At 32.1% G+C, this 19,388-nt stretch overlaps 1 protein-coding gene and 1 long non-coding RNA gene across 2 annotated transcripts; one reads left to right on the top strand and one right to left on the bottom strand.

The window, feature by feature from the left end:
- Positions 1–1,936: 1,936 nt before the first annotated feature.
- LOC135120498 (uncharacterized) lies at positions 1,937–2,203 on the top strand. Its single transcript, XR_010278640.1, has 3 exons — positions 1,937–1,994; positions 2,051–2,089; positions 2,145–2,203. It is a non-coding gene; the product is annotated as an uncharacterized LOC135120498 (long non-coding RNA).
- Positions 2,204–9,112: 6,909 nt separating this feature from the next.
- LOC135120508 (general transcription and DNA repair factor IIH helicase subunit XPD-like) lies at positions 9,113–14,293 on the bottom strand. The gene is made up of 26 exons (XM_064044816.1): positions 14,194–14,293; positions 14,046–14,145; positions 13,909–13,986; positions 13,748–13,834; positions 13,587–13,673; positions 13,411–13,527; positions 13,242–13,358; positions 12,800–12,923; positions 12,537–12,633; positions 12,430–12,485; positions 12,259–12,312; positions 11,914–12,011; positions 11,768–11,865; positions 11,645–11,718; positions 11,538–11,582; positions 11,419–11,488; positions 11,043–11,110; positions 10,819–10,922; positions 10,674–10,762; positions 10,518–10,614; positions 10,369–10,461; positions 10,261–10,321; positions 10,130–10,212; positions 9,939–10,082; positions 9,733–9,884; positions 9,113–9,233 (listed from the first exon to the last, which is right to left on the bottom strand). The coding sequence occupies exons 1-26, from the start codon at positions 14,196–14,198 to the stop codon at positions 9,113–9,115; spliced, it is 2,319 nt and encodes a 772-aa protein (XP_063900886.1). The 5' UTR covers positions 14,199–14,293.
- Positions 14,294–19,388: the final 5,095 nt, after the last annotated feature.

Raw genomic sequence — 19,388 nt, 5'->3', positions numbered from 1 at the left:
AATTACAATATATAGTGGTTCGTTTAAATATAATAACAATCATAAAAATAGTACAAGTGATACAAATTTGCTAGAATCGCCTTTATTAGCTACCTCGGCCAACTTTTATAATAAACAGGTTATCAGAAACTTTTCAGTCCAACTGTTGTAGGTCCCGTTAAAAACTAACCCTGTCTAAAATAATATTTTAAACACTTATATGGGAAACTCAGTGGCCTCGCCTATAAACGGTTAACGTCAGACTATATACACAAACGTCCAGATAACAATTTCTTTAAACATATTAGGTAATGGGGATGCTACGGCTAAACAACCAAGAAGAATAATTTTCTTTTCTGTAATATATATAATACTTCCCTTTTTGCCAAGAAACTTTCTTAAAATTGGCTAAAGCTTCACAGGACACACCAAATTTTAAATGAAAACCAATTCAGGCTTACTAGTAGACAACTATATTTTTTATTAATAATAAAATTATTATCAAAAATGGTACGCCCACCAAGGAATATAAAGCTCGAGTAATCATCTCTTGAAAAGGGACTTCCATAACAATCAAAGCGTTAATAAGATTATTTAGCTTCTTCACTTAAACGCTAAGACAAAGCTTTAAGATATGGAGAGGTAGAAATATAAAGATTTAAGATAAAAGTTAAACTATGAGTTGCATCTTAGTAAATGCGAGCTTTTATCCACCTTCCGGTTTTCTCACTCTCTCATTTTAAAAAACAATAAATTTATATATTATTCATTAAAAATATGTTATAGTTAGTTTAAACTAATATTAGATCAGAATGAACTTTTACCGTTTAAACCGATTGTTACAATAGAAAATATTGAAGGACGTGGAGCGACAAAATGATTAAGTCACTAGGCTAAATTGCTTGGTGTTAGTGGATCCTCTCCTCAAAAAACTTCCTTTTTTCCTGTTGTTAAGTTGCCAATTAATTTTTTTTCATTTAGCCTTTAAACACATTGTAATAATGAAAATAGAGTTTTTTATTTGCTTAATAACGTAATAAAGGTGACCAGCAACAAATATAAAAGCAGAAATCCCAGGCAAATCGTCTTTATTTACCGGTAGTTTCGAAATAGGAAGAGGTTGGACGCTCCACTAAACTACTTTGGTTATGAATGGCCTTTTCTATATTGTTTTGCAGAATCTAGTGTATGGTAAAAAAATTTAATTGTTTATTATATTGCAGAAACTAGTAAAACCTTCTCTTAAAAAATAATTTTTTAAAAGTGTTACCACTTAATGTTTATATTCACTATTTTATAAAGTCAAAATGTTAAAAAAAAGTTTTGTGTTAATACAATATAGTAGTAACTTTCTAAGCTATTTTAAATTTCACACACCCTAAAAATAATTTTGGCATATTACAACAATAATTCTAACAAGTGTAGATAATTTTTTTTTTAATTATTTAATTATCAAGAAGGTGAATTTACGGTTTTTGCTAAGTAAACGTGTTAGCTTTTTCTTAATGTTAAGTTTTTGATATTTTTACTTAAGATGTTAAATAATATAACATTTTTTATGGATTTATTTAGTCAAAAACTTTAAAGATGCTAAATATATATGTAAAAACGGTTTGGAATACATTAGTTTTCGGGAAAAGGTTAAATTTTATCTAGTTATTATTTACTTATTACCTTGCTTGAGTCTTCTAACAGAAATTATTATGCGTTGCGATAAGAATAATGTATATTATCACAGTTTTGTTTATATACATATGTTAGCCGTTATTGTAGTAGATATATTATAAGCCTGAAACTTATATATGTACTTACATGCCAGTCTTCCAAAGCCTCAAGCACTTTTTTTATTTTTCTTCTGACCTTTTAGTCATTTATACTTCTTTTACTTTTTACTATAATTTTGATTGTTTTCTTAAATTAAAACTTTTTTTAGTTTATAACTATATTTACTATTATCAGACTAAGGAAAGAGTAGTTTTGCCCATAGCCTCCTATAAAACGGTCTCTCCTGCTTGGTAATTTTTAATCCACGAATTTTATCTGAACTATTTGACTTATAATCTTTTTAAAGGTTTGATAAGCAATTTGATAAGTTTGCTATTTCTGAAAGGTTGTGGCAGAGTTATTGCTTCTTTAAAGTTAAAAAGAAAAATTCACTTTATTAGCTTTATTCTCGCTGTCGTTTCTGAAGATAGTACTGTTTGTTATCACGAAGTTCTCAAGGGCATTCCATTATTGAATTCTAACGTTAGCTTTAGGAGGAATTGAGTTGGTTTCTATAAAGTTTTAAAAACCTTAGCGCAATAAAAGTAGTTTTGTGCTCTGAAAAATCATATTTTATTGATTCAATCATATAATTTGTAATTTTAACGCGCAACTAAACTATTTTTTTCTATTGTCCAGGATGCACGTGGCAAACCTAGTAACGCACATTATCACATTTTATTTATAATTTAAGTATTGCTATACGAATAAACTGCAAGAGTTATTATATTTCTATTTTTGAAGTTTGAAAATATTTACTTTATCGGAGTAAAATTAAAACTTTTTTTTAATTTTTTTTTCCGTTTAACTTTTTAAAGATATATTAAATTTTATATTATGTTTATTATAATTGTCACCATAAATTTTTATTTTTTTTCGTTAACTCTTAGATTAGGTTTATTTTTATATAAAGCCTTATAAACAGTACTTTGTTTTACGTTTTTTATATTAATAATAGTAAAAAATATATACATTTCATTTTGTAATCATTTTTTTTAATAAATTTCCATCTTTAAATAATTTTTTATGAATTTCGTTTTTTAATAAATAATTCGTTTAGATAAAAAATATTTTGACTGAAATTTTTATAAAATTACATTTTCTTAAGGTTACTTGTCATAATGTACTTACTAGGTCATGTGAACAGTTCTGTTTTACCTTATAACGAATTCTGCAGTCGCAAAAGTTTTGTACATTTGATAAATAAATTTTTAGTGTTCGTGTGATTTTTATTAAATTATTTATTACTTTTAATAAAATAAAAGAATTTAGTAAAAAAGGTCTTAAAATATTATACTATAATAATATGGTTTAAGATTTCTTATCTAATCTATTTTTTATAAAAATTTTCAAGTCGAAATTAATTTATTTTAAAATTAAAAATATTGTTCTGATATTCTTGAAGAACTGTCTTCGTACTACAATAGTTTTCGGTTAAACATATCATTAAAGTTGGTGCGGTTCAAAAAAAAATTAAAAATTTAATAATTTGGAAGTTAAAAATTTTAAATTGCGATTAAAAAAATTTATTAATAAATAGTTATATCGTAATTATATTCTTTTGACGTTCTGCAAGAACTTTGATAAACTACTAAACAGACTCTTTCTTTCCTAGGCTGTTCTCATTTTACAAAATTATGTAGAAAGTAGGATAAAAGCTATTAGCAAAAGGCTTGAGAAATTCTTACGAATTTCTCACTAGGAAACTACAACCCACGGAAAATTTAAAAGTATTATAAGAGAAAAAACCCCAGCAAAAATAGTTAATGGTGTCAAATATTCGGAGATTATAAATATATACGGTTGTAGAGGGCTTAAAAATAAACACTTGAAGCTAGAATATCAATAATCTTTCAAGAAGTAAAAAAAAGTCAGAAATTTTATAAAATTAAATTAAATTTTATAAAAAAAAGTTAAACAAGCTAACATGGCACTCCCACCCACTTCGTTATTTAATGCTTACAATTCTTTTCTTTTTCGATCAAGTTTAAAGTTATAAAGAAGGGTCACGGGGGTTCTTTTGTTTTTTAAATATATTTTAAAGAAAAGGTTCTTATTTTCTCTGACATTCTTTAAAAAGTCGATAGATCTCTAAGAGGTCTTTTTCATTTTTAATTACAAAAAGGTAACTGCTTTTTTCCCCCGCAAAAGAACTTTTAAAATGGTTTCGTGCAAGAATTGCAACTCTTCAACTTTAATAGTTCTTAGAAAAGTTAAATTTTATTCCGCTAACGTTAGTGAGTTTATTTTCTTATTACAAATCTTTAAAATGTTTACTTATATTTACTTATATTCAAATCAAACGCGTAATGCTCTGGATATATACGTATAATACGCACTGTAACTAAAAGGTGCGGATACTCAGGTTTTTAGTTAGGCTTTGGTTCTCACTTGTTCATAGCCAGTTTCGTTTATACTAAAACTTTTTTTTAAGGTAAAGTTAAGTAGCTCTTGTGTGTCTTTAAAAGTTGCACTAACGTCGGCCGACTGCTTATCCACCAATTCAACAACTTGTGAGTGCAGTTAATGAGAGACTTTTTAGCATTAGACATTAGATAAGTTATACCATTTGGACCGCTTGCTCTGTTGGTGGAAAGTAGACTTTTTACTCCTTTGATGCCTCTTCAGTTATGGAGGGAATAGAGGGTAAAACGGGAAAGTTAGGGGATGGAGGCAAGCGCTTAGTAACCATGCATACATATTAGCTTTGTCTAACTAAAAATAAACGGCGTACCTTCATGGTGGATTATATAAGTGTTAAAGGAGGATTTTATTATTGTTCTTCAACTCCTTTGCTTTTATTCAAAACGAATTATCAAAGACTTTTAAATTTTTAGGCTTATCATCCAACTTTTGTTGAAAAAAATAAGCAGATCCTTTTTAAGCATATTACCCCCTTAGTTTAAAAAATATTTGCCGTTTGGGGTTTAGTAAGTGAGTATCTTCTTTTCATACGCTTTCGTTTGATAATTTTGCGTTTCAATTTTTCCTGTAGTATGAGATGAAACTGTCGCTCGATTGTGTGACTCAAGAATTAGACTCTAAGTGCGTTACTGCGTTGACGAAGGAGCCATAAAAAAAGAAAGTCGCCCTCCACATTTATATAAAACTAGACCAATTCGTTATATTCTCCAATTTTAGCATATTGTAGGAAGAACCATCAAGCGTGATTACAAACAGGGTTGTGGTCAGAAGTAAGTTCCAACAACGTTATAGAGAAATGAACCACAAATGTTCTTCATTAGGGCAATTTCAAGCACATCGAATGTGTAGTTTGGGGTATAATGAATCGGGTCACTAGGATCTTTTTCAAGGATCCCTTTTTCTTTAGTCAGTTTTTCTAAGGAACAACTCTATTTGGGTTTCGAGCAAGTACTATTCTGTAGTGGATGTTGACATAGATATCTCCGCCATCAATTACTGAACTCGGGCCAGAGTATATTGCATCGATATCCCTTCTAATCTTTTGTCGGGAAGTTTGTAGGCTGAGAAAATGTCAACCAAACCATTGTCATTAAATTTTAATTTGACTCCTATAGCCTCCAGACCGTAAAGTTTTAGTATTCGATAGGAAAGTGCAGGAGGTGTTTTTAATGAGTAAAGTAAACTTTTTTTTTAATAAAAATATGAAACATTATAAAGAGAGGATTAATAAAAGAAACTCATACTTTAAGAAATATACTTTATAAATTATAAAAAAGTAAAGATTCTAACTACTTAAAAATTAAGCCCACCTAAAAAAAGCTTAAAAAGCATAAAAAGTATGCGATAAAGAAAGGAACTTGTTACAACCTATACTACAACATGGTATGGTGATGCCTTTACGGAGATAAATTAAATGTATAAGATATTTTAAAATGTCGGCTAAAAGCTATGTTTCAATATTTATATATTAAGGAAAAAATATTTTTTTAAAATTTTTAAATTTCAATAACAATTAAACGAAGTCTTCCTTAAGTCAATGTGACTTAATCAAGTCTGTCATACTTTTTTAACAGGTATACTATAAAATAAAGGGGTATTTTAATCAGATAATAGCATATACAAAAAGAGCTTGTCCTTCTCTCTTTTCATTCAGATTTTAAAAAAATGAAGGGAATGCACAGATAAATTAAGTTTAATAACCTATCACTTATTAATACAAACTTCTTTAATGCAGCTAAAAGCGCTCAAACTTGTGAAAGAGATTCAATTATACCAAAATTCATATAACGCCACAGTTGAATCGAAAGATACAATAATTCAACGTATAACTATACTGGCCAACAATAATATAAAATAATATCGAGCATAACAAAGTATTATCATGCAGTCTCAATGAAGTTGGGCTTTAATAGGCAAGTTTTTTTTAACTATATAGAATGAAACAGACAAAGTTTTCGTGGAAAGTTTAATAAATCATTAAGAAGTCACTTAACTCAGTGAGACTGCATATAATGAAGAGAATAATTACATTGAATTCATGAGAAATACTGAAGGAGAATTTAGGAATTGCTAAAACATATGAAGGACTCAGTTTAAATAACAAGCTTAATAAACTTTTTGCTTAACTGGCTCATGTAATGAGTGACATAATGACACTGGCCAGCGTCTATAGGGGTCTCCGGCGATATTAAGTCTTATTAAATCACACTAAAATCTCGCATGGTGTATACAGTACTTGTAGTACATGGGCATGGTCACCTGTACAGTATTGGCATTGTATTGAAAAATATCATTAATGGTAGTACTAGGATTGTTTGCGATGAGCACAAGTCACCTATACACAGCGGGCTCGTACATGATGTCGAAAATTATATTCAAGGTTCTAATTTAGTCAAGTAGAAAATTATATAGGTGTTTGAGCAACGCTAAAAAGAAAATATTTAAATTTAGAGAGATATATTCGATGACTTGTATATCAGAATTTGCTAAAAAAAATAAATTTAATACTTTTTTTTTGCTTTATAAATTAATAAGTAATTAAGGCATACAATTAAAATATCTATATTAAGTAAATACACTATTTTACAAGATTATATTTGTACCTTCAAATTTATAACTTTAATGTTTGAGTGGAGGAAGGGTTTAACCATATTACAGATAACATGAAATTAAGAACAATTATAACCTCTCCTGTATTGTGGTTACTCCTATAAGCATATTAAAAATACATACTTAAAAATTTTGAGTATTTTAATATAGAATCCCTCACCTACAATATCATTACAAATGTATTAAAACATTTTAAAATGAAAGCTATAAATCACTTTATTAATTTATTTTTCCTATTTACTTATAGCTATTATCGAAAGTTTGTAAAGAGGATTGTAAAGGTTGCAAAATTTATGTCAGCCCAGTAAAGAGAAGATCTGAAAGAAAGAGAATCGATAATAGCTATCAAAAGAAAAGCAGATATATAAGTCTCTAATAAACCAATATAAAGTGTTTATCATGTTTAAATAATTTTACATGAAAAGAGTTTTCAATTAAAAATTTTGTCAATAATTATTGGTATTTCTGGTTTGCATATGCGGTTATCTACATAACGCAAATATTAGTTTTTCTTTCAAAAACTGTTCTAATAAAAAAGACGGCGTGCAAGCATATATTGGATTTCAAAGCCGCCAAATATAACAGCGCGAAATTGATCAGACAAATTTAAAATGTCTAATTTGTCAAGAGAGTGCATTCTAGTAACTTTATCACCTAAAATGTTAACAAGACTTTAAAAAAATTCTTGAAAGAACTAAAATATATACAAAAAAAGTTAATACATGTGCTCGAAAACCTCTGCCACAATATTGTGCAGAGGTGATTTTTTAAGTTGCTTTATAAATTATAAAACCAAGTCCCTTTAAGTTGTCTAAAATATATAGTTATGTTGCCTCAATTCTAGTTACAGATATTTAAACTATAATAAAAAAATTGTTTACAAGAACATAATTTTATTCTATCCCTTAACTCCTGTTTGCAATTGTAGGTATGAATCCCGGAGGATACATATCCACTACTTTTTTTAAGTTTTAAAAAAATTTCTTTGGGAGTCAACATACTAACAAATAAAGGGTGAGCTTTACTGGTTATATGGGGCGCCTCAAAAAGTAGAGGTTATACTATGGTCACCTAGTTTTATTTAATTCAATATAATGCTAAGGTTCCCTTCATCTACCGGATTCCGAAAGCTACACTTTTTATTTCGTAAGGAGCTTTTTAGTATCTGTTCACTTAAGTGTATAGTAATTCGAAAAAAATATTGGATGTGATATTATATTGATGTATCCCCGGTTTGATTTTAGATCTCGTAGAAATGCCGTGATTAAGGAAGCTTAGAAAATCTAAGCAATTAAAAAATAACCTGTAGTTTAATATTATTAAGAATAGACATTTTATTATTAAGCTACCTTGATTTTTTAAGTGCTTTGTTAACTTGAGGCCTTTGATAATTCTTTACACATGTACAAGCACTAAAAAGGATTACTTTTAAAAACAATCTGAAAAAAAATAAAAATTCAGCATATACCGAAATTTCCAATCTTTCAGAGTACTAAAAAGACTTTTTTTTCATCTTTTCCAAACCTGACTCGTAGCTACATCAAAAATATAATTATCCAATTTTTAGTTATATGCAGCAAAAATAGTGGCTCTTCTAATTGTATTATTGAACCTTGGAGGGGCTTTATAGATTTTTGATATAGGCATCTAAGACCATTTTCTTATCATCAGCAGTCGATCCTTTTTTTGTATACAGTACAAAAAAATAGGTGTAGTAAAAAAAGGAAACAATTAAAACCCAGCAATGGCTAAAAGTTGTTGGTGCTCCTCTATTTAAGATGTTCTACTTTTATTCCTTAATTTTGGATATTAATAGCTCCATTTTTAGTTTTTTTGTATTATTACTGGTACTTAAATTGTGAACTCTACAAAATTACTAAAATTGGATTCAGTTTCAGAGCAACTTTTTTAGTTATCAACCTATTTTTTTGCGTGCAATGGGATATAAAAAACATAAATGGCTGCTTGTATTTTCTAACATCGTTAAAAGTAATAACTTTTTAAACTAAGAAAAAACCCTTTAAATAGACCTGAAGATTGCTTAAACTCTTGAAAAACCCTTAAGCTACTGTCGAGTACATCCTTTTATAATTATAACCAGGGTTTGGAAAGAAGAATTGGCCGACCCGATTAAGCGATCATGTACTAGGATGTAGCATTTTTCATTACACTATTACATTCAGACCATAATTTTAATTACTGAATCACAGACGACGCCGTAATTTTAATAAAACCGAAAGTATCGAAAGCAACAGTAAGTAGTATATATTCTTTTCTTAAAATAAATATTTAGTAGAACCTACAAACGAGTTAATAAACTGTTTTCAAAGTACAATTAACTTATACTTCTTCCTCTTGAAGACTGACGTGTTACAGCCAAGGCCCCACATTCAGGGTCAGCTACGCTGCCTCGTCTAATACTATCACAATCCCATGCCAAGGACTTTTGGCAGGTCCTATATTATATTTATACCACAAAATAAAAAAGAGAAAGGGAATACTGTAAGAAATTATGTATAATAAGAATAAAAAATAAAAAATGAAACATATAATAAATGAAAACGTTAAAAAAATTTTAAATATACAATTATAAAATTAAAAATACTTTTATATAAAAAAGGCAATATTAAACTTCATATAATCAATATGAAACAGCACACGATTCTCCAACGTTCTTGGAGGGGGCCTTATTTTGAAGCTCTACTTAACTATGCGAAATGTCCATAATAACATTAAAAGGGTGAATAGATGTTTCTTTATTTAACAAAAAATAACAAAATTAATCGTAATCAGTTTCTTTTTCTTGATATTCCTTAACTTGCTCCTCAGTTAAAAGGGCGTAGCCAATTGGTTGCTCTAACAGAATGCAAGTCAGTCACATAAAAAGTGGAAACAAGCACAGAAGGAAAATGCACTATTAGTATTTTTTAAGAAAGCTACTATAGAGTTAAAAACTTTTTTGCAACCAAAGTAAAAGGTTGAGCCATATCTCTCAAGAATACTTTTGAGGCGTTAACAACGTCCTGTGTAGCCAAGTTTGTGTTTCTCTTAAGATGCTCCTGCATCCACAGCGGCAGTTTCTCTCTCTTGTCCATTCGGGAGTAGCGCTGTAGAGAAAACTAATTATTTATTCTACTGAATTTAAATAAGCAAAAGCAAACTTTATCGGCAAATATCATAATTCCGTAGTCGGTTTTACTCCGGAGGACCCTCCCGACGCACTGGGCCGCATGGCGCATGGCATCAAAAGTTAGAAAGTCGTTTTCCTCAATAAAAAACTCGTGTCGAAGATAATCCAAACGGGCCTGAGTGGGCATTATTATAAGAATAGCAGAAAAGAATAAAAGGTTACTCTCAAGATCCGGTTTTCGGTGTACACATAAGGGATGCCAAACATGATAACAGCTCTTCCGCATTCGTGATGAAAATCAACGCCTTTTTATAATATTAATAACAATAGTAAGAGTAATGGTAATAAAGAACCTTCTGACACTTTTCCTCTGGCAACGGAAAACAAGACGGCGCCTCTTCCGTTTTTGCAAGCCTTTTGCTCATTAAAAAAACAGTCACAAGAATAAAAAAAAGAAGAACTAGTTGATAGTTTTCCAGCGCAAGCGAAGTCTCTGCGCGATCCTGCGTTTCTATGAAGACGAGCTTGTAGCGCAGTATTTGCTGTAGAAGGCCCTGTTTTCATTATTAAAAACACCAATTAATAAAATGTGGCAATGTATGTAAGTCACGTGCTCGCTCCAGGAAGCAACGATCGACTCCATATAGTAGTATGAGACAAAGAAACACACAATTCCATCCGGAACAACCTTGCACAGTTCAATGAGCCTTAAAAATTATGTAAAATGTTTAAATGAACAACAAAGCTTTAGCCAAGAAAGTTTTACAAAAGCCCGTAGTTTCTAATGACGCCAATGTCGGCCCTTTCATCAAACTTCGAGGAAACAGCGAGCTGGTCATCGCCTTTCGTGACTATCTATAACTTGTGCTGTTACTGCACCCAGTAATAAGAGGTTTTTAAACAAATGCAACCATTGGTAGAATAGACTGGCGAGATAAGGTCATTGGAAAACTGCGCATCGAACCACACTTAAACTTTAATATTTTGGGGTACATGCTGAGCGGTGAAAGTGTTCCTTGTTAATAATAATAGTAATAATAATAATAATAATAATAATAATAATAATAATAATAATAATAATAATAATAATAATAATAATAATAATAATAATAATAATAATAATAATAATAATAACCCGAAGTGACAACTACAGACCGGAAGCGATCAAAGATCGGCTTGATAGCTATCGATGCGTCCATGCAACTATTCAACAGTCAATCAATAAAAAATTAAGCGTTCTTTAGCAACGTAAAAAACTAGAGGGCTAGCAAACGCATGTGGGATGCAAATCCGAGCCAGGCAGACTAGCCAATTAAGTATAGTAATAAATCATAAAACAAAACTGCCACTATTCTGCTCATGAAAAAAGTTAAGGAAAAGTAATGAAGCCTTCTCGGTAATAAGCAAGACCCAAGAACGCCACAAACTAAATAATTAGATTTTATACAATATTTTTATACCAATAAACAATAAATGAAGCAAACACATAATAGAGTGATGACGGCTGCTACCTAAAGTGAAGAATAGGATTCCGAATGGTCGGAGTACGGTCATCATAAGGCTCTATAATCAAACTGAAACCTAAACAATAATAATGATGATGATAATAGTAATAACACACATAAATAACCAGAATCATAAGTTCCTACAAGAGTAGCAAACATCGTCACCAAACCTAAAACATTCAAAACGTATATACCAATAAGAAACGAAGTTAAACAAGAGCCAATAGGAAACCCAATGAAGTAAAGTCGTCCAGATTGGCCAGTTCAAGTGTCCTTAGTAAAGAGCCCAGACGTTCAGAGCAAAATCTTAAAAAAAGTAATTATTAGTATTATTTTTATTATTATTGTTTTCAACCTCAAAGGTTTTCTTTCAATATATACTTCGGTTCTTAAGTATAACAAAAAAGATTTCGGATTGTGAGATTCAATACGCTCGACTGCATCAAGTTTGGTCTTCGGACATAGTAATATACTAATAGCAATAAAAATAATAATATAAACCTTCAAGTACTCAACAAAGCGCCTTAGGAATGCAATGAAGTGCTCCGCTTGTCTAATATTCCCAGGGACCGCCTCCTCAAGGACTTGGTCAGGAAGAACTGCAGTTAATAAATAAAAAATAAAAATAAAAATTAATAGACTTTAAATAAATATTGAAAAATTAAAAAGTCAGGTAGATTAGGAAATAGTAATAAGTAAATCTTTTAAAAAAAGTATACGGACAATGCGCACTTAAACACAAACATATTTTTCTGCGACTGACACAAAAGTAATGTTATGGTACAGATATGAAAAAAAAGGGAAGCAAAATAACCAAGCTGACATAATACGCGCAAATTTATATACCAGGATTGGCCATGTGAATGTCGGTTGCTCGATTAATATTAGCTTCTTTCAATCCTATTGGTTGTTAAGTTAAACATTCACTAATAAACTTGCAGGGGTCAACAAAAGTTAAGTACAAATATTAGTGATTGCGCGCGCCAAAAAAAATTGCAAAATATTATAAATAGTAACCTTCGAGTAAACGCATATACTCATTTCGAAGTCGATCGGCATCTTGCGATTTAATTCTTACACAAAAATTAAATAAAAAACACAAAAAGTAAATTTAGAGACTAAACCGGGATAGTTTTTCAGTAAGTTTACTAAGACTTCTCAAACTATTTTCAAGGGTTTTCTTGCTAATGTCAACACTCAAAGATTCAATACAAACATTATCTGTGCAAAAAAGTTTTTATAAAATTTAACAGCGCTTTCTATGAAAACTAAATGTACTTTAACATTAATACACCAAAAAGTATGTTATTAAAACAAAGGTGAATTTCAAATCCACAAACAAAAAATTAGCTATAATAAACTAAATCAGTTAATATGATAATATAACCAATATTATGAGCCTCGTCGAAAACCACTACAGACTCCTTAGCAAGCTCTTTGGAAACTAACTCAGAGATCTTCGGATCCAGTAAATAATGATAACTATAAATAATAACGTTGGCGAAGGCCATCTGTATATATTATATAATAACAAATAATTAATAATAATAATCTATAACATAAAATATAAAGTTAATAAAAAGTTTATATTAAGTAAACAACGAAATCATAAGTAGTTATTGTAAGCTATTAAAAAAATTTATAATAACAAAAAAATAGTTTAAAACAACACACAGTTTTTTACTTAGAACAATTAAAAAAATACTTTATAGAAATAAAAAAAAAATTAACTTCCAATGAAAATGTGGTCATAAAAAAAATAAATTAAAATGATCAAAGTACGTTTATATTTATTCCCCACACTAATTAAAAAAGCGTATATATCCCACATTATAGCGCGCTAAAAAATAAGGACAGTAGCCGTGATCCCGCCCAAAGTTTTTAATGTCTTCTAAAGTATAAACACCCGAAGGCATCGGTGACTGTTTTCCGATTCTCTCAAAATCCTTTTAAAAAATACTGAAATTATTTTTTATTAATTAAAAAATTAAAAGAGACTTCATAAAAGTTGCATAAAGGAACATGAGAAGATTTTTCTGCGGCTGCTCGTACCCAAGAGGCAGTCAGTTTCCTACAGTTACTATCAACAGTGGCGCCATCCCCACTGACAGAAACCTGATATAAACAGCACTTGATAGTAAACAAAGTTAGTAAAAAGGTAATAAAAATAAAACCTCGGGATGAATGCATAATTTCCTCCTGGAGCTTAAACCGATGCCCAAGAACGAAACCAACTTTTCGTTTTCTTTATCGTAATAGGCCTTTTTTAATATTGACAAAAAAAACTAATTTGTACGCAAAAATATTTTTTATATTAGTTAATAAAAGTGAATACCAATAACTTTTTCAGCTCAGCAAGTGCTTTTTCGATTTCTGGGACAGTTCGTGAACAATAAATGAGTTTTCCTGTATTAGGATTAGCCTACTAAAAGATAAATAGTATAAAGTTTATAGACAGGTGCTTATAAAAAATATTAGATAAAATATAATATAGACTCTTTGGTATGCGACGAAGAGCGACAGTATGGTGGCAGTTTTGCCCGTACCTGAAGGCATTTCAAGTAAGCAGTGTTGCTATTATTATAATATATAAAGACATAAAAAGTATAAAGAAAATAGGATACACAAAAAACCGAAGCATCCAAATTTAGTTTTAGCTCTACCATATAACGGTACTGTTCGGGGTAAATGTAATCATAAGGAAAAAGAACTTCTAACCCTTTAACATTAACTCTAATAAAATAATAAAAAACAACATAATAAAAATAAAAAAAGGTGCACCTCATTTATAAATTTATTATACTACACTGGCATAGAAATTCCAACCTTTACCTGTAACCTAGTTACTCAATATAAAGTAGCATTAGAAGACTAAAATAGTAAATAGAAGGCGCGCCTCATTAATTTACTATACTGCATTGCCATCTTAGAACCTGAAGCAATAGTAACCCACACAATGCCATGTGTTTGAAACAAACGTTAATAAAAAATATGTAAAATATTTTCTACTTCTAAAAAAAAATTTGTCGTTTAATATTATTATGGCAAGTCTAGCAATAGGGTCACCTAATATGTAAAGGCAATATAAAGTCTATAGCTTAAAAAAAGAAAACCATTGTTTTTTAGTAATCTCTTCTCTTTTAAGTACACATTTTTAATTTTTTTAACTTTTATAAACAATTTAGTTGCTCAAGAACGTTTTCGGGCCAAAAGAAACAACCTTAAATTTACCCAATTATTAACTTTTGTTGACATTCTAACGATATTATAATAGCTTTTATATAACTAATCACAAGCCAAAAAACAACTTTATGTGCATTATTAGAAAAGAGCTTTAGTTTATGATTTAATTTTTCCTACTAGTGAAAAATTTAAATTGTATTAGGCATTCTTAATGAAAATCTTAATCTTATTGGCTCAAATTTTTTATTCTATGGAGATGTCTGCAGTGTATACCCGTCGTGTGCTCACAGATTTTTCTGTAAATAGCGCTAATATTGGGATAGTTTGAAAAGAAATATATATAAGTGATTAAATAATTTAGGTAATACTAATATAAGGGACTTGCTGGTGTAAACCTGAGCTTGTGAACAGCTTTCGAAACCTTTGCTTAAACATAAGATTCGATGGATTCCCTGGTTCTTTCATTTATAGTTAAATAATTAAATTTTCTAAATCTCAGGTTATTCACTTTTAATTTAAACCAGGTACACCGGCTCTATGACTAAGAAAATCAAACTTTTTTGGAAAAACTTTGAATACTAGCTTTCAATCAGGTGTTCGCACCCAGATATTACAAATAGCTTTTAATCGATAAGGTGTCAATGTTTTCTTGATCTTAACAAACAAAAAAAAAGGCCTCATTTAAAGTTCATGTCGCACAAACAGCAATAATTAATTCTGTGGCACTTGGAGTGCCGCTCTTATTGCAGTGGAATCGAAGACCCAGGCAGCAGACGCGTGTCCTTATCGGCTGGATGTAAGACCTATACAAAGGCCGAGTGCCTGGGCCGAAAAAAGTTGCTTTTACCGCATAGTAAAGGTAGAGCGTCGTAGTTGCTGCCTTGACTTTCGCCACTATATATCCCACGAGGGGCCGCCAAGAAAATTTGTTGTTATTGATGGCTCCCAACTATTTCGCTTGAGAAACCATCGAATCTTCACGCCTTGAAAGATTAAGGGCGCCAAAAAGGGGATGCGTTTCCTAGTATTTAAAAGCGCTGTACTTTTCACCACAATAATAGAAACTTTCCAATCACCGCTTTAGTCAGCAAGGCCGCCAAGATAGCACAGTCGATGCTTGCATAACAAGGTGGGAGGCTTCGACGAAGAGTAATTGGCCGTATCATCTTCGTAGAGAGCCATCCGTTTGTGTGGAATTGATGGCAAGGGCCGTCGCTCACATAAATTGCAAATGAAAGGTGCGAAATAAGAGGCCTGCTGTCAGAGATCGCAGCGGCGACTGTGCATCTCCCATGTGCACGCCGAAGACAGAGGCCACATAGAGATGACTTCAGTTACGTTGTAAAGGCCATGAGGAACGGATAACGAGCGCAGTTTGTGCGGTTGACCTTCGTGCCAAACTTAAACATTTGCGTTTCAACATCAAGAAAGACAGCACCTGTTGCCTTCTTATGGTTAAAAGCGCGAGTGGTCCTTTCGGTTAAGCGGGGGAGCTGCTTGGTAGTTGAGGGGCCTTGCCGAAATCCATACTGAAACTCCGGCAGAGGCGTCCCGAGCGTCAAACGACTTCATCCACATTGCCGACAGCTGTCAGGAGACCGAAGGGTCGGTACTTTCTAGTTGCAGATTCCGATATAAGTGTCCATCGGATAGGAAAGGCACTAAGGGCCATTACAGATTTTATTAGGAGGTACAGATGATGCATCACTGCTAATGGCAATTTTTTTCAGCGTCTATTAGTGGCTTTTCTTTTGGGTAGCGCTTCGACAATCGCTTGAACCTAGCCAACGTTACCCTAACTCAAGTGGTTCGTGAACACCAGGAAGGGGTAAACTCTGCTAAGGGAGCGCATCCATGGCAGTTAAGTGGGCAGCTGGCACGTTTCGGGTAGTAAGGAGATTAGCGAAAAGTGTAGCTTTGTCTTCATCACTCTCGGCCACTATATTACCTTCACGGAGAGGAGGTGGTAGTGGTGCAATGCCTTGATTTTTGGCCCTTTTAAAAAATTTTAAAAAGAGAAGCGGCTGCTGCTGATAAATGGTTCAGCTTGGCCTCCTCTATACTGTTGAAAGGGACCACTAGCTTCTTCTTTATGCGCCTGTGCAGCCGGTTAAGCGCAAGTTTGTCTTCGGCGTTCTGCGGCAAAATGGCCACTCGGATAAGGCGTCGGTGTGGGTAGATTATTGCCTTAGTTAAACAGCGAGCGGAGCTGTACGTTACTACACGAGTTGTCGTGGCAGTAGTGCAAGCCATGTTCAGTGCGCTTTTGAATAAGGCGACAGTCTCATCCAGCAGGGCGGGTGTAGACAGTAGTGACGAACACGGCGGGTGAGTGGTTTCTAAAAACTCAGCTTTTTTTTTCCCAGTTGGTAAAAAATAACGGGTGATAGTCTCCGGTGCGTCCTTATCGCCGCCAAACTCGAAAAAAACTTTAAGGTGGTCGAAGGAGAGCTCGTTGAGAGACATTTTTTTATTACGGCCAAATCCTCCGCTCCCATTACGCCGGTAGTGGCCAAGTGATTTAAGAGCTGGGGAACTCAGGATGCACAGCTCGTGTTCATGAGCATAGGCTTTAAAGATGTGACTAATTGAATTGTCGACACGGCTGTTTTATGAAGGTGCTTGCCGTAGAGATCCCCACACAAAACAGAAGAGTCACTCGCAAGGTTAGCGTATTAATTGAATAACGGTATTAGCTTCCAAGAGGACCTGTAAACAGTGATTACAGAAACGGATCGCTGGTGGGGTATGCAAAGGGTAATTCCCACTGTCTTGACACTATGTAGAGCTGGCAGAGATATCAAGTGATATCGAATTCTCCGTTTTACTAAAACGGTCACGCTTCCGCCACTATCATCGATCAGGTCTTAGCGATACGTCACAAAGTTGCACAGGCTAAATAAGACGTTAAGAAGGAGGTGCATCTTGTTAATGGCGCACACACCAATTTTTTCGCAGTGTAGCAACTCCTGAAGCTCAGGTTTTTCTTACTTTGAGCACCAGCCGCATGCCAGATGAGAGTCGGATGTAGCGGAGCATTGTAGGTTTAGAGACCGTTGCACACGAATTCTAGTTCTATCACAGTTTTAATTATGCTTGATATATTCGTCGTGAAAATCGCTAACAGCTGCTATAATGTCGGCAGTGGTCGTTGCGGTTGCTGACCAGCTTTCGTAGTAAGAGCGTGACCAGTAGCTTTAAAACCGTACGGAATAGTCGGAAAGTCTTGATAAGATTTTGTCCTCAAACGGGACGCGCAAGTGACCCCCGGGGTAACAGTATTGTTTGTAGCGGGCACAGGCGAAATAATAACTATGTTACTGAACACTACCTCACTCCAAGTTAGGGAATAATCAGGATAGAAGTTCAGTTAAAATTATTTATAATTTGGTTGAATATTGGTGGGCTTTATCAATAATGTATATAATTAACTTTGTTGTCTCCCACTTTTAGCAGAGGGTTATATAATTTGAAATTTTATCTCGTACCCCCTAATTCTACAGTGGACTTTAGTTTTAGCTTTTTAGTTCAACAAACCATAAACTAAACTAAAAAATTTTAAGATTAATTTAACTACAAATATACCTCGTGCTTATCGATGACCGTTACTGTGTTCCTAGCTTATTGCTTTATTTAGTCATATATGATACTCTTTCTAAGTACCTTATTCTTAGCGTACCTTTTTCTTACAAAAGAAGTGGTGGTCTTGAGTTCATGTGAGAGACTAGATAGTTATCCCGCTTTGTAAGGATGCTTTTAAGCTCTAACTAACTTATATTCCTTTATAGTAAATGATATACTATATCTTACTTTATTGTCTGGATTATATAATAGTTCTTGAAGCTTTAAACCTAGGTCAACAATTAATTAGCTACGAGCCTGAGTAACATCTCTACCTAACAAACGAAATGAAAAAAAAAAAATGAGTGCGGTGCACACGCTCATCCCTTATATATAGTTATTAGCGTGTTCGTGTTGTCAGTCCTCAACTACGTATAACAAAAGAAAAATATAAAATAATATTTAACAAAAACAGTTAGTTCTACTTCCGAGTAATTTATAATTTAGATCCGAAAGCGTTGTTTATTCGGGATAGCGTTGAGAATAATCGCTTGTAAAAACTTACTATTATAAACTTCAATGAATCCCCTAGGGATCTATCATACTGTTTACTCGGGTTCTTTCCCCCAAACAACCAAAACCTTTCTCCACTATTAAAAACTTTGTAAGCTAGTCTAATAATGAATGTATTGATTATCTTATAGCTATTTTTTAGTTTATTTATTTATTTTTTATTTTACATGTAATAAAGCAAAAAATAATTTTAAAAAATAACACCACCTTATCGTTTGTAACTTATGCCTAAGTAAAAATTTAATACTAATGTACAATAATAAATTATAAGTGTAACTTATTATAATAGGAGTCTTAAAAACAACAAAATTTCTGAGGTGGCGTCAAATACATTCTCTAAGCTACCTTTGCTCACGTCACTGTAATATTTTAATTACTCTCTAGATGAGAGGCTAACTGTTTGCCTAGAGACTTTAGTATTAACAAGCTCGCTTCAATAAGTCAGAATTTATTTTTAGGTCTTACGAACCTTAAGTTATTGTAAGTAACAAAGGAAACGTACTAATTAATAACAGCCATATTTATGGCAAACTAATAATTTTTAACTTTTTAATATTTAAGTAAAGTTGTTTATTGCTTTTAGAGACCTTTCTGGCAATAAAATAAAGTCAATTGACGTAGATTCTTTCAAAGATCTTCAAAATTTGAAGCATTTGTAA

The sequence above is a fragment of the Zophobas morio genome, unplaced genomic scaffold, assembly GCF_036711695.1.
Source record: "Zophobas morio isolate AGI-343-1 ecotype UQ-CSIRO unplaced genomic scaffold, CSIRO_AGI_Zmor_V1 ptg000386l, whole genome shotgun sequence".
NCBI classification, from domain to species: domain Eukaryota; kingdom Metazoa; phylum Arthropoda; class Insecta; order Coleoptera; family Tenebrionidae; genus Zophobas; species Zophobas morio.
Note: the sequence above shows the minus strand (reverse complement) of the source record. Positions and strands in the feature narration are given on the sequence as shown.

Excerpts from the sequence above, each read along its gene's own strand:
- LOC135120508 (XM_064044816.1), bottom strand. Across the intron at positions 13,835-13,908 it reads TCTTCGTCGCATACCAAAGA|GCTAATCCTAATACAGGAAA; the intron begins GTCTATATTATA and ends ATCTTTTAGTAG. Across the intron at positions 13,359-13,410 it reads CTTTATGCAACTTTTATGAA|GATTTTGAGAGAATCGGAAA; the intron begins GTCTCTTTTAAT and ends ATTTTTTAAAAG.